This window comes from Marmota marmota, unplaced genomic scaffold (genome assembly GCF_001458135.2).
Source record: "Marmota marmota marmota unplaced genomic scaffold, marMar, whole genome shotgun sequence".
Classification (NCBI taxonomy): Eukaryota; Metazoa; Chordata; class Mammalia; order Rodentia; family Sciuridae; genus Marmota; species Marmota marmota.
The window spans coordinates 14,408,274-14,424,833 of NW_026000082.1; the positions used below are offsets into that span (position 1 = coordinate 14,408,274).

General features: G+C 36.3%; 1 protein-coding gene across 1 annotated transcript in view; it reads right to left on the reverse strand.

Annotated features, from left to right (window-relative positions):
- Window positions 1-253: 253 nt before the first annotated feature.
- The window catches only part of Rnf11 (ring finger protein 11), a 29,036-nt gene continuing 12,729 nt past the window's right edge, over window positions 254-16,560 (reverse strand). Inside the window, exons 2-3 of the mRNA XM_015485017.2 lie at window positions 3,811-3,980; window positions 254-2,516 (exon numbers count right to left, since the gene is read on the reverse strand). Coding sequence (XP_015340503.1) covers window positions 2,345-2,516; window positions 3,811-3,980 — 342 coding nt within the window. The 3' untranslated portion in view covers window positions 254-2,344. The remainder of the gene's footprint in view (window positions 2,517-3,810; window positions 3,981-16,560) is intronic.

A 16,560-nucleotide genomic window follows, 5' to 3' on the forward strand; every position in this document is an offset into this window, starting at 1 on the left:
CCTGGCTCAAATCCCGCATCTAAATAAATTCCCCTATTGGGCTTTAGAAGCTTTAATGCTATAGAGTTTTAATGCTATACTGTTTCAAAGTATATGATTAAATGATATTAAATGCCAAACAATAAAATATTTCTCAAAGGTATATATACCTAAACATTTTAGTGATCAAATTTAAAATTTATACATGATCCCCCCTTTTTTTGGGGGGGATATCTTGGGAGATATTCTCAGTAATCAACTCTAACTGTAGCCCTTCACAGCTGTATTATAACTTTATTTAACAACTCAGTAAAAGCCAAAATTGATGGATTTTAACATGGTATGTGGAGAACAAAGTCAAAGAATACAAAGTGCCCCAAAAATCATTCTGTTCAATACCGGTACCTTCAATATTACCAAACTTCTGTGAAAGAAGCCTTATAATAAAGAAAGACTAAAATCAACATGGAAACTGATTTAAAAAAAAAAGTTCATTTAGCAATTCTGACAATCTAGAAAAGAAGGTCTGACTATAATACTGGATAACATATACATCATGTTTTAAGTAGAAAACACAAGAACAAAAAGTAATTATCACTGAAAATATTGCACAACTTCAGCTGTTTCCTCCAAATTTACTTTATATAATCAGATGGATATAAATTAATGAACAAAAATTTAAGCAAGATACATTAACAATTTAACAGAACCCGATAATCTAATTTCTTCCAATTTTTCTCAAATTCATTTGAGTGTTTCCATCATGGTGCTCATAAGGAAATCAAACAACATATGGCTACTACAGATGAATGTCAAATTAAGTATTTATGACATACTAAATTCTTCTATAATACAATTATGAAGAATCTTTAAGGAACTTATGTTTTGTATGTAGAAAAGTGTTAAGAGTCAAACATTCAACTCAACAAAAATAAGAAATATTTCTGATTCCTCTGTTAGATGTAGACTGCTTCTCCTTTTGCTAATGAATGTTTTTTTAGCTGTAATATCACTGAGCTGAACAAATAAATCACCTTGAGTACATAAGGAAAAATAAACACATGCTAAATGGATAAACTACATCTTTACTAGATCATCTCTACCTCTAATACTTCAGAAGCTTAGAGATTTAGAGTATTCTTACATTAACTGCAAGAAAAATTAAAGGAGAAATTCCTTTTGAGATCACAACTATGAAGTCATGTGGTTATAAAATTCTGCATTTGTGTGCAAAACATGAATCACATTTACCTTTATTCTCCCTACTTAAGTCTTGTCAATCACCTAGCAGGACTTAACAGATACCTTTCAAAGAAACAGAGACTGAGATGTGTTTATATAACTTCAATAACCTCATCACTATAGTAATGAGAGATGCAGTATCCTTTTGCTATGGTTCAAGACAACAGGGAAGGAGAGATCACAAGAAAGCGAAATCAAAATTATTACAACTGAGAAACTACTTCTCATTAAGTTTTACCATGGTGCCACCTTCATTTTTACATAAGCATGGTGGCATAATTCAAGCTCAATAAATCGGAAATCTTAATATTTAAAATTTACCTTGACTTTCATTTATCACCATATTAACAACCAAAAGAATTAGATAAAACACATAGGAAAGGGTAATATTAAACCCACCTTGCTGAGTTGATTTATTGACACATTAACTCATTTTTATATAGAAAAGGGATAGTGCATCTCAGTTTGCTTACAAGCTAGGAGATCACTTAAAATTCTGCATTTCCTAACTGCAAACAGAATATAGCACTTACAACAGGTTATAAATAAACTGGTTTTCAAGCATAGAGCCAGCCCCAACGATAATACACTATTTAAAAAGACCTAAGGCAATGAATTCCATTTCCAATGGAAAAAAAGAACTGTGCAAACAAGCTTAAAACTACTTTTTTTGTGCCAGTGTTATAAAATGTAGCTTTTAATAAAACCTTGACCCAAATGCCATTAACTTCAGAAAAAAATTTGGTGGAGAGAAGAATGTTATTTCATTTAGGAAAAATAACCACTATCTTTTTTCCTAATCTTCAACACACACAATTTAAACATATACAGTTGCTTTAACACTTTACACAATTCCTATGTACTGGAGCAATAACAAGGTCTAAATACAATTATATTCTTAAACACTGGGTCAAGGCTTTACATAAAAATACCATCCTACTTTCCCCCCCTAAGTTTCTAAAATATCACATACTTTCCTCAACATCTGCAGCCATCCAGGAATTTTTAGGAAACTTTTTGTGCATGATCTTAATTCCTAATCCCTGGCTCTTTGGGCTCAGTGACGAAAGATCAAAACCACCAAAAATGATGGTTCACTTGAAGTCAGACGAGAGACCCTGGCTCAATTAGTCTCATAGGATGAGAGCAGTGCTGCATCAACTGGCTCCATGCAGGAGGGGCACGTGAAGGATCTCATCAACCAGTCATCTATACAGTCCAGGTGATAGATGTGCATGCACGGCAGAAATCGAATTGGGTCCCCATAAACAAAGTCCATCATACAGATCACACACCTGTGGATGTGAGAGTAAAGTATTTTTAGGTGAGTGGCCTACTCAGAACACTCTTTAAAGTCCCATAACAAAGACAATGTTAATACAAACAACACATCAGAATGGTTTGCCTGTCACCTCATTACCAAAGCATGCAAACTGAATACATCCATAGTGATGTATTCAATGTTGATAAATGTTGACACATTCACATTATCTTATTTTAATTTCCTGGGAATTTGCTGGGCCTTCATCACAATCAGCAGAGCAAAGAGAAATGGACCTCAGAATCAGGTTCACTGATGTGCTTGTAAAACAGCTACATATTACAGGATACATCTATGAAGAAATTTTATTAAAATTTGCATTTTAATAACTACATATGAAAACATAACCACTGATTTAATCCTACCTACTGGGCTGCTGTTTTAAACCTATATTAACCCAGTTTCGAGTTCACTACACTTTTCTGAGGTTCAAGAAAGCAAACCAATTCTACAGTGTTTTAGAAGTCAATATCTACACAGACTATATTGTAAGTACTAGAACTAAATGTTGCTATAGCTAAAACAGCCTAACATTAACTAACACAGTAAATTAGATTATGTCTGTGTTAGTGAAGCCTATCTCAATTTAAAAGGAAAATGAATGTCCTCATTAAAGATTCTCAGATATCAATGATGAGCCCTGGGGACAAAAATTCTCAATAAGCAAAATTTTACCTACAACTCATTAAGCATAATGAATTATTTCACAAGAAATAAATTTCTCTCATATCACTATAAAGCCTTAACAATTTTAATGACTTCATGTTATTGATGTATTCCTGTATTATAATTTACTTAAATATACCTCTACTCTTGAACAATTAGGCAGCTAATAAGACTGCAGTGAATATTTAGTGCATAAAGCTCTGGCATGGGGGGAGTGAAGTATACATTTTGGGACAGATTCCTAGGAATATTGTACATAACTCTTTCTCAGAGGTTATCAGTCCTTGAAATACTGCCAAACTACTTTTCAAAAACCTGTTGAGAGGCCACCAGCAATGTTCACTTTCATATAGGTGAATTAACTACCAAAGTCATTCAAATAGACAAGCAGCATATAATGGTCTGAATCCACATAATTTCTTAGCTTTTTGTTTTTTACAAAATTCTTCCTTATTGTTACTCTGAACATCTTATTGCATTAACTGAGGTGTTCTAAAATCATAAATATCACAGACTTCCAAAGTACATGAGAAAAAGCAAATTTTCAAAAAGTTAATCTCAGAAAACAGACCTCTGAAATGTGTTTATTAATTAAAACTTACTCCCGGATCTTTTTTTCGGATCCATCTCTTCCAGGGTCATAAACTCCTTTAGGCAGATGCTGTATAAGGCCTATTCTTTGAGCTATCCTAATTTGTTCCTCTTCAGTCAGCTGAGTTGCTAGCCGAGTCTGGCTAGGTGTTGGATGATAAACTGGAACTGGAACTTGTTCCTAAATATTAAAAAAGGAATTAAAGATTAAAAACCTTATTTTATTACAGTTCTGTTTTCTTTGTTTTTGTTTGGTTTGGGAGAAGGGGGCACCCAGCTCTGCCTTAACTTTAGCTTCTACAATAAAGCATAACAAAAAATTCATGTTTAGATATCAGACCTAGTTGATTTTTTTTAGTTGTAGTTGGACACAATAACTATTTTAATTATTTTTATGTGGTGCTGAGGATCAAACTCAGGGCCTCACACGTGCTAGGCAAGCACTCTACCGCGGAGCCACAACCCCAGCCCTCAGACGTAGTTTTAAAGGAAAGTCTTACTGAAAAACTAGCATAAAATTAATAGAAGTTATTTTTCCATGAAGTCCAATATATCAAGATATATTCATTTCTGATATACCAATAGATAATATAAATAGACCTGCCATGTGATCAAGCAGTGGAACTGTACTCAGTTAAGTCACATTCTGTACGCTGCAACGGAGTTGTGGTCACAGTATTAACAATATTTGTGTTAAAACTGGCCATCCCAGAATTACTTTTTTCTTTTCTTTCCACAGATAAAATAACCTTAAAATGCATCTACTGTTTGAAAGACTGGGTATTGTTGCAATAAAATCTGCAAATTTCACTGTGCAGTCTACACAATCAAAAAGTGTGATCCTTTGTCAGACTGGAGGAGTTCCTAGAAAGGGGGACCTCAACTCAGGGCAAGTGAGGTCCTTGTTATAAGTGACTGAAAAGAATTTCAGTAGGCACAAGGCAGAGGCACATATTTAGGAAAGTAGGTAAACATTCAGAGGAGAATGTGGGCTCTCAAGAGAGAGATGTCTTTTGGATAAGGTAACAGGCATTCAAGGGAGAATGCTGGCCATTTAAACAAAGGAGAATACAAGCCATCTTGAGTGAAAAGTTTTTGGAGTAAATCAAGGAACACGCATTCGAGGAAAAAGTGTGGGCCACCTCCAGAAGGAAAACAGCAGTTCTTTGATGTAGTATGTTAATATTTACAGAGGGTCAGGTGCTAGGGACTGGATTAGAGGTTGAATCAGTAAGGATTTACGTAATTTCCCATCAGTTTTCCTTGCACATATGTTGCCTGCATCATTTTACTGTGTGTGTGTGTGTGTGTGTGTGTGTGTGCGCGCGCGTGTTACCCAGGGGTGTTTTACTACTCGGCTACATCCGGAAGCCCGATTTTTTTTTCCAGACAGTCTTCCTAAACTGCCCAGGCTGGCCTCAAGCTTGCAATCCTCCTTCCTCAGCCTCCTGAGTCAATGGGATTACTGGCTTGCACTACCACACCCAGCTGCATTGTTACTTTTGTAAGCAAGGGCATGGGCTACGGATGTACCTCAGTGAATGTTGCTCAAGGAATGTGTGTCATGATTATTTAAATCTCATGATTATTTCCAGTATTCCAGGATTTCATGGACATTTTCCCCAAGCAAGTATATCTTTGTCTTCCCATTTCCTATTTCATCTTTAGATATTAAATCATAAATATGGTATGGGCACCCTGTTCTTAATCACCTTGAAGACTAGCCAAAATCTTCAATGCAGAAAAATTCCATAGTGTAGAGTCAAACAGAATGTCTCTATTCTGTCACCTATGTGCTATATATGTTATTTAATGTCTTTGAGCTTCAGTCTCTCCATCTTTAAAATACTAGGGTCACTATAAGAATCCAACGGTGTGATGTTTTGTTTTGCTTCGATACTGGGTATTCAATCCAGAATTGCTTTACCACTGAGCTACATTTCCTGTCATTACTATTTCATTGTGAGACAGGGTCTTGCTAAAATACTAAGGTATACTAGGTGTACACTGTTACCCCTGGTTAAATGGGAATTAAGTGTTATCCTAGGCATTGGGCCAAATACATAAGTTCAGTCAATAAGTATTATTACAGCTCTGCCTTAGTGCAGAGCATTTAACAACTGACTTTTGCACTGGACTAGAGGAAAAGTAAAATTAAAAAAAAAAAAAAAATATATATATATATATATATATATATTTTTTAGTCATTGATGGATCTTTATTTTATTTATTTATATTCAGTGCTGAGAATGGAACCCAGTGACTCACACATGGTAGGCAAGCACTTTGCCACTAAGCCACAACCCAGTCCAAAGTAAAACTTTTAAATGGGAATTTTAGAAATCATCTAAGACCAACTCTCCCACTTTATTAGTTAAAGGATTTGGATTTGGATTTTGTTCATTTACATTACTTTGAAAAAATATACTGAAACCAGGTGTGGAGGTAAAGACCTGTAACCTTAGCTACCAAGGAGGCTGAGGTGAAGAATCCCAAGTTTGAGTCCGGCCTGGGCAAATTAAATGAGACCATATCTCAAAATGGAAAAAAAAATTTTTATATATATACACATACATACATACATATATAGGTGCGGTGGCACAGCACACACCTACAATCCCACTGGCTTGGGAGGCTGAGATATTTGAGGATCACAAGTTCAAAGCCAGCCTTAGCAAAAGCTAGGTGCTAAGCAACTCAGTGATATCCTGTCTCTAAATAAAACAAGAAAGGGCTAGAGATGTGGCTCAAGGCCTCTGAGTTCAATCCTTAGTTAAAAAAAAAAGAGGGGGAGGTGGTGGTGGGATGCTCTTGTCAATCCCCATTAGCTCAAAAAATAAAGATTTGGATTGGGGGATGATTCTTCCCATTCCATAACTGATGGTTCACTGTGCCCAAACTCTTTATGTAAACTACGATTTTTGCCAAAAACCTGATTTCCTTCTGATTCTGGAATATGGTATATGCTAGGCAAGTGTCTATTTTAATCCCTTGGGTATGAATCACCAATAAGCTTCCCTAGACGATAACCCTTCACACGTTTCCACATGTTGGAGGAATTAAGTTTTCTGTATAACTCCACCAGGAAAGGACTTTTGGAAGCTGATGCTTTATTTCTTCCGAACTTTGCCCTATGCACCTTTCCCCTTTACTGATTTTGCTTTGTATTCTTTTGCTATAAAGCTGTGAGTAGGATTACATGCTGATTTTTGAGTCTTATCATCAAGCCTGAAAATTGTCTTAAGGATTCCCAATGCCAATGACTATGATTTGTTCCTACTTCATTTCCTTGGCTACTGTCATTGCCAGCTAAAAACAAATGAAAACTAAAAATTTTGAATAGAATATACTCCAGGGCCTAAGTATAGAGCTGATGATAAAAGGTATAAAAACATACTTTTCAAATGATGTTCACAGTGATAGCAACGGTGCCTGCATTGATGCCCATGTTTTCAAATGATAGTATTAGATATGCTCCCTTGCAAAAACAAAATACAAACAAAATCCCAGGATGCTTTGAATTCTCTTTTTCTTGGTAGTTCTGGGGTTTGAACCCAGTACCTCAAACATACTAGGCAAGTGTTCCATCACTGAACTATACCATCAGCCCTCACATACTTTGACAACAGTGGTGATCCAGCATCGACTTTTCTCAAAGTTAATAAGGACTAATATTTTGAACATTTATTATTTAGTGTAAGGAAAAAGTACTTTCAAGAGAATCAATTAGCTATCTGCCTCTATCTTGAGGGGGTAGAGGGTGTTGAATAAGATCCTATGTGCATCCTTTTTTAATCCTGTCATGGTCTTCACCTAACACTATGGCCTTGTTGACAGTTGAAATGGTATGATTCATAAATTTATACATTTCTAGGGCTGGGGATATAGCTCAGTTGGTAGAGTGCTTGCCTCACATGCACAAGGACCTGGTTCAACCCCAGCAGCCCCCCACCCCACCCCGGCAAATTACATTTTGAGTCTAGATCTCCCTTTTAAACTCTAGGTTCTACCTGATAGTTCCAATCCAATGACTCAAGGGTACCTCAAACTCAACATGTCCATAAACAAATTCCCCTTAAAAAATCTGATCCTCTTTTAGGCTTCTCTATCTCAGTAAATGGCATGATCCTGTCTTTCTATTTTTGTAAGATAAAGACATCCTTGACACCTCCTCCTTCTTCCTCACCCTCTCATATTAAGTATGTCACCAGGTTGTGGTGAACTTATTTTCTACATAAATAGACAATCTGTTATTTTCTTTCCATTTCTATTGCCAACATAGACATGGTGCCTAGTGTAAGCTCTCATTTCTTCCCTAGTATGCAGTATTAGCTAGCAAACCCTCAATTTGTTTTCTATATAGAAGTTAGAGCAATTTTTTTGGGGGGTGGGGGTACTGGGGATTGAACTCAGGGGTACTCAACCACTTAGTCACATCCCCAGCCCTATTTTATTTAGAGACAGGGTCTCACTGAATTGCTTAGCACCTAGCTTTTGCTAAGGCTGACTCTGAACTCAAGATCCTCCTGCCTTAGCGCCCTGAGGCACTGGGATGCACTGTGCACTGGGTAGAGTAATTCTTTAAGCCTGCATTCAAATCATTGCTTTTTAGTCTTACTGGCTTTCTCTCAGATTCTTGAAAGAGACACAGTCTCATCAGAATGACAATCAATAATATAAAACAATGAATGCTGTCAAGGATGTGTGGGGGGGAGGTACACTCATACATTGCTGGTGGGACTGCAAATTAGTACAACCACTATGGAAAGCAGATGATTTAAAAAACGCCATTTTGAAAACACCATTTTGAATAGCAATTATCAAGAATATAAGTTTTACAATAAATGTTGCAAGGATATGGGGAAAGTGTACACTCATACATGGTTGGGACTGCAAACTCATGCACCACTCTGGAAAACAATATGGAAATTTCTAAGAAAACTTGGAATGGAAACACCACTTGACCCAGTCATCCCATTCCTAGGTTTATACCCAAAGGACTCAAAATCAGCATACTATAGTGTCAATGTTTACAGCAGCTCAATTCACAGTAGCTAAACTATGGAACCAACCTGGGTGCCCCTCAACACATTAATTCACAATAAGTGTGTGTGTGTGTGTGTGTGAGAGAGAGAGAGAGAGAGTGTGTGTGTGTGTGTGTGTGTAAGGGGAGAAAGAGGTATTCTGGACTAGACAGAGGGGAGTGAAGGGAAGGGAGGGGGCATGGGGTTAGGAATGGTAGTAGAATGAATCAGATATTATTCCCCTATGTGCATATATGATTACATGACCTGTAACTCTACATGTATAACCAGACAAATGAGAAGTTATATTCCATTTATGTATGATGTGTCAAAATGCACTGTACTGTCATGTATAATTAATTAGAACAAAAATATATTTAAAAAGCTAGAAAACAAAAATAAAAAACAGAAACAAAATAACCAGTCTCCTCTGTACGCTGACACACAACCCTTTCCCCAAATATGAACTTAGTGATTTTAACCACCAGTGGAAAATAACATTTAGCAATTAATCATGTCCAATGTATAGAAAGAATTATGAATCAACTTATGAAGATCTATCTAAATCACCAAAGTACCAAATTGTTAATATAAACACTGGTCTTCAAGAGAGTATTTGATTAAAGCAGAGAACACCAGTTAGAAAAAGGCCAAAAAGTACCTGGGAATTGGCAATTCTTGAATGAAAGCTCCTTGGATTTATATTACAGCAAGAATAATCGTCTCTGTGGCTATGAATACAAACCATCACTGTGTTTGGGCTAAAAAAGCAATTTAACTGTGATTCCCTTCCCTAACCCATACTAGAGACCGAACCCAGGGCACTCTATACCAATGAGCTATATATATCCTGCTAACTGCCTGCCTGCCAATCAACTGATCAATCAATCATCAAGGCAGGGTCTTCTTGAATTTCTGGTCTCAAATTTAGTGATCTTCATGACTCAGCCTCGAGTCACTGGAATTACAAGATTGTGCTACCTTACCCAGCTCTATCTGTTTACCAATGCACAGTACCTGGCACATAGTTAGGACTAAAACATTACTGGATAGCTGAATGATCTATATCAAATCACTAGTGTTCCTATAATCTATGTCATATAACACTTAACTTTTTTAAAAAACTGCTGATATAATACGAAAAAATTGCTAATGATTTGATAAATCACAATAAAAAAGGTAAATTTGATATGAATTACAACAGGGCTTCTCCAAGTGACAACACCTGGCTTGCTATTTTTCAAATTTCTACCTACCCATCCCAATAGGTCCAAACCAAACTATACCTCTCTATACTTCCATATTATTTTCAAATCCAGAATTTCTACTAGGTTAATAGCAGAGAAGGACTGTGTAAATACAAGCATTTCATGGAATTTCAACACTGGCATGTAAACAAGTATGTGACTTTAGGCATGTTACTTAATACCTCTGAACAAGGTGCAGTGGCAAAAGCCTGAAATCCCAACGACTCATGAACTGAGTCAGAAGAGTTTGTGGCTGGCCTCAGCAATTTAGCCAGACCCTAAGCAACTTGGTGAGATGCTATCTGGAAATAAAAAAAAAAAAGGTGGGGTGGGGTGGAGTGGGTTTAGGGATGTAGCTCAGTGGGCCTGGGTTCAATCCTAGTACAAAAACAAAAACAAACCTCTGAACCATTTGGGCTCTCCTATAATGATATCACCAGTCATTTAAGTAGATATTTCATTCTTCCTGATTTCCTTTATCCATCATCTACTTAAGTATCTTACAGTCTTATTTATCATGTCCTCAGTGATAGGATACACACAGTTGCTCTTGGACAGGTAGAATTCAGTTGGAAAAGCAAATCTATTACCAATAAATTTAAACAACATTCTCCTTAATGCTTTCTTTAGTTCTCCATATAAGTCTGTATGTAAAAAAATAAAATAAAATAAACAAAAAAATAAAAAAAATAAAAATTCCAAGTGAATTCAAAAAGACACATTTGTCCTATAGAAAAAGAATAATTTAATGTGCACTAAGGAAAAATGCAGCAACATGGAAGAAGGTAGAATATAAAAAGGACAGAGGACTATAAAACATGCAAATACAGGGCAATGGGAAATGACAGGTTCAGACACAGGCAGAATCAAAATATAACAAAGCAGGTCCAACCTTATGAGAAAAATCTCTGAAACATTCCAGTTGTTTGTTAATAAATAAGATAGCATCTACAAAATGAATAGTGTTGCAAGAATATTCTGGGGCCAAATCTTAAGACAAAAACAGATGAAAATGTAAAATGTGACCATCTGAAAGGAATTCCATTAAAAGTTGGATTCAACTTAGGGAATATGATACACTTTCAGAAACTAAAACAATGCAGTGGGGAATTGCCTAAATAATGTGCTGAGACTGGAAATAGTACAAGTCTGGTTTGTGGTGACGGAAAAATAAAGTCACTGCTAAAGAATGCAGCTTGTCACCAAAAGCTGTATCTTTTTATCCAGTAAGAAATAAGAGCCAGCCCTTCTGATTTTTCTCCTTACAGCCTTAAAACTGCTGCTAGCACCACCTCCTCCCCAGCTGCAGTCTCCTGCTAGGCATGTTTTCTCTGAATTTTGCCAAACTTACACTTATGGTCATAAAAAAAGAAAGATTTGGAATAGTTGGTCACAATGTATATTTTAGCTCTGATGTTCTATTAATCTTGCTCATAACAGCAAGAAAACACCCAAATAATAGCATTTAACTATACTTTTTGAACATACACACAGAAACAAAAGTCTGCATCTTATCTAGATACTGAGATATGATATCAACTGAGATATGATATCACTTTATATTTATTAAGAAAGTTGACAGGCGAGCGTGGCCTGAATGTTTGAAAAATTGCTCTGCTTCCAGGGCTGGGATTTGTTTGCTTGTTTTTAAAATGAAATTTACTAGTTGGTTTCTATTAAATACTGAGTATTTCATACATAGGATTGCACAGTGTCCTATTTGGAAGAGAAATGTGTTATCACTAAATGTGTTATCACTAAAGGTTGTGGCAATGCCAATTAAAAGGCAGGTATAATCAAGATTACGGGGAAACAAAATTAAGATAGAATGTAGAACTATGCACATATTAGGAGATACCACAAACAAAAAAACCTTGAAACCCTAGGTAAAACCATGTGAGGGTCTCACAGCAGAGTTAGTCCCCTGATTTCTTGGCAGCTTTTGATTTTTAATTCATATGTATCATTAAAATAAACCATCTCTCTGAGGTATTTTTACCTAATTTTAAAAGTCTCCTAAGCCCCACCTCCACTTTCTTCCCTTTCAATTTCAAATTCAACTACCTTTTCTATCCCACCAAGCAAACTGGTTTTGAAGGGAAATGGCATTTCCTCACTGATTTAAACATGTAAGAGGTCATTGGTTTGAACAAGGCTCTGCATGAGGCCCAAACCAGAAACCAAAATGCAGTCACTCTTGCTGAAATTCTATGCCAGCAAAGCGAAACCAACTTGTTTATCTGATCTTCCCAAAGAGTTAATAGCCAAATCCCCAAGCAGGCTAGTTTTAGTCAGCATGACATGCAAATTCCCTCTGCTTTAACCCTTATAAAAAAGTAGCTATAAGTTATAGGAGGCTAATCATTTTTATCTGTTGTTTCTTTTCTTCCCACCTTACAAACCCACTGCTCTGCTATTGCCTGGTTGGGAGCTCTCATTCTACTTTGTAGAATGGAATCTTCCCCAATCTAAATTTGCAAAAAAGCCAATTCAATATAAATAAAATGGCTACAATTTTGTCTTTTGGCAAAGAATTGTTTGCCATTGTTGCAGATCGCCAGAGTATTTGCAGGCCAAGAGATGATTTCCTGACTTAGCATGAATTTTATTGGAACTACTTTACAACAGTCTCAAAAAATTTTGAAATTTTTCTTTCTTTTTTTTGCTTATTGCAATGCTGGGGTCTGAACTGAAGGCCTCTTGCATGATAAACACAAGATTTACCCTGAGGCCAAAAGCAAAAGACTAAGGCTAACATCACCAATAAAAATTATGTTTTTATTTTTATCTCTCATGTTAAGAATGCTGAAAAATAATTCTTTAGGAGGTATATTTCTTGGATTCTAACATTTTTGAAGGTAAATAGGAAAACTATATAAATACCTACTGGATGTAATGCTAAATAAAAACACATGCACACCATACTAAAATACGTTCCTTGACAGGAAATGGTAACTTAATATACCATCATTTCATTTGGGAGAAAGAGGTTAAACAGACTCCAGACTACTTAATGGGAGAGAAGAGCAAAAGTACAATCAATTGAGCATAGGAAAGAAGATCTGAAGGTATCAAAAAACACTTGGGTAACCCCAGAATTTTGCTATGGAGCACGGCTGTTTACCTTCAAATATAAATCAGACCTTAAATATTTGGATATTTCTATTAATTTTGGTAAACACTGTTGTACCACATAAAGTCTACCTTTATATGATTTATAGGGCGTTTATAGAAGACCCATTTGATTATAAGTCTCATTACTTCAGGTATCATTAAAAATAACTTCATCCCAGGGGCTGTGACTGGCTCAGTGGTAGTGCACTGTATATAAATAAAAGGTCTATCAACAACTTAAAAAAAATACTGAAAACAAACAACTTCATTCCAATGTCCCTTTCCTCTGCTGAACTCCTAGGACTGCCTTTGAGCCAAATCTATCATATTTATTTCCATTTTACAACTACCCCTCTGTCAGATTATAATTATCACTACTGTTTAAGCTCAACTCTCCTAGCTGACCTGCTCTACTGCTAAGTCTATTTCATCTTTAATATAAAGTAGACCTATTCATATTTATAGATTATAAAAATTTATAAATGCCATCCTGGTTTATGGCATTTAAGGAATTTAGGAATTTTGTCTAACAAATAAAAAGCTAAACAAGTTAAAACTCTTAATCGTTTGAAGTGAGATCACACCAAGTGCATGCCTACAATTTCAGAGGCTCCGGAGGCTGAGGGAGGAGGATTGCAGATTGGAGGCCAGGCTCAACAATTTAGAGAGGCTGTAAACAACTTAGTAAGATGCTGTCTCCAAATAAAAAATAAACAGGGCTGGGGATGTGGCTCAGTGATTAAGTGCCCTTGGGTTCAATCCCTGGTACCAAAAAATAGTGAGTGAGGTTACAGGACAAACATTTGCTCCTACAATCAGAGAGAAAGGTGGATATATGGAATCCCACTTACTAGAATAGAAACCCTAGAGACTCAGTGCCAAGGTATAAAAACTAAATAATTGTGTTGATGAATTGTGGAACTCAAATCTTAGGGGAACAATCACACTTGTGAATTTTACCTCCAAGACCTCTTTATCAGGTCCTTGCAATGAAAAAAAATCTCATGATTCCTCTAAGTAGAAAAGGAATGATTTGAAATATGCTAAAGCATTCTGTTTTTTAAATATGGGGGTCTTGCAACTATGTTGCCCACATTAACCTCAAACTCCCAGACTTAAACAATCCTCTTGCCTCAGTCTCCCAAGTAGTGGACTATAAGTAATCAGGGCATTCTGTGCTTACCAAAACTTACCCTCAGGAGAAACACTTGTCAGAGCTAAGTGTCACTCAGAAAAGGGAACTACCAAAATCTAGCTCTTTCGGATTATCTGTCCCATTTGGAAGGAGAGAGATGAAAAGTACTAAGCACTGAAAATTAATACAAAACAAAACAAAAACCCACTCCAATATATACATATTAGGATAGTAAAAATCCAAAAAACTGGAAAGATGTGGAAAAACAGGAACTCACACCGCCGGTAGTAACATAAAATGGTACAGACACTTTGGAACACAATTAGTTTCAAACCAAAAACATTCACACAAATGTTTAAGCAGTCCATCCATCCGTCCATGTGTGTCTCCCCTCTCCCCCCTCTCCCGCTAGGGACTGAACCCAGGGCTTGGTGCATGCTAGGCAAGCACTCTACCACTGAGCTATGTCCCCAGCTTCAGATCTTTAAAATGGGTAAAAAAAAGAATGGGCATGGTGGTGCATTCCCGTAGTGCTAGCTACTCCAGAGGCTAAAGTAGAACTGCTTGAGGCCAAGAGTTAAAGACAACATAAAAGATATAGTTAAGAACCTGCCTAAAAAAAATGTGGATAGCCAGGCGTGGTGGCACACAAATATAATCCCACTGGCTGGAGAGGATGAGGCAGGAGGATTGAGAGTTCAAAACTAGCCTCAGCAATTTAGCAAGGCCCTAAGCAACTCAGTAAAACCCTCTCTAATAAAAATACAAAAAGGGCTGAGGATGTGGCTCAGTGGTTAAGTGCCCCTTGGTTTAATCCCCAGTACAAAAAAAAAAACAAAAAAAGTGGGGATGTAGTTCAGTGGCTGAGCACATACATGGCATGTACAAAGCACTGGATTCAATTCTTAGCACACACTCACACAAGATTTGAACAGACACTTCTCAAAGGAGGAATACAAAGATCCAATTAAGCCCCTGAAGATGTTCAATTTAATTAGCCTTTAGGGAAATACTCATCAAAACCACAATGAAAACTATATCACCTGGGCTGGAGTGCTCAATGATAGAACATTTGTCTAATGTGTGAGGCCCTGGGTTTGAGCCCAAGCACCACCAAAAGAAAAAAGAGGGAGAAAAGCAACACTTCACTGTCATCCACCAAAATGACAAATAATAATTTTTAACAAGTACATGTAGATATCAAAGCCCTCTACATTGCTGTGGCAGATGTAATATGGTCCAAGAGTTGACAGTTTTTCAAAAGGTTAAATGTGGAGTTATTGGGTACAGCAATTCCATAAGTGTATATCTAAGCAATGAAAATATATAACTGCAAGAATACTTGAACACAACTGTTCAATGTAGCACAGCATTCATAAGAGCCAAAAAGCTAGAAATATCCCAAATATCTATCAATTAATGAAATTATTAAGTGGTATATCTACAAAATGGAATATCTGACAAAAAGAATGAAGTCCTGGAATGGTGAAATAATTTAGTAGTAGAGGACTTGCCTAGCATGCATGAGGCCCTGGGTTCCATCTCCAGCAACAGAAGCACATACATACAAAGTCCTACTACATTATAAAATATGTAAAACTTAAAGTTATGCTAAGTCAAAGAATCAGGCATAAATGACCACATATCAGTAGGAGTCCATTTGTGAAATGTCCAAGACAGACAAATCTATAGACAGGAAGTAGATTTGTGGTTCCTTCCAGCTTTGGGGTAGAGGTGGAGAAATGTGGATGGCAATGGATAGTGGATTTTGTTTTTTTATGAGGCCATTCTAAGCTTGACTGGTGATGGCTGCATAACTCTATACAAAAACCCACTGAAGTATACACTCTAAACTGGTGAATTATATGGTATATACCTCAATAAAATTGTTAAAAAAATTAAATGTGACAAACATAGGCAAATTAAGTTGCTTAGCTTCTGTAAGCCTCAGCTATAAAAATACTGCATGATATTATAAATGGTATATAAACATACACTATATACATTATAAGTACTTTATTCCAAGGCAATACAATGAAAATTAGAGATATACTAACTCCCAAAGTAAACAGTAAGAGTCAACAATAGTAATATTCATCTGAAATATGAACTAATCCAAAGAACTTAGTAAGGGATATCCAATTCTTATCAGGACTGATCTACTGACTTAAAAAGAAAAGCTATAATCCAATCAATAGAATTATAGATGTGCTGACAGCCAGTAAGTTTAGAGTAAGGAAA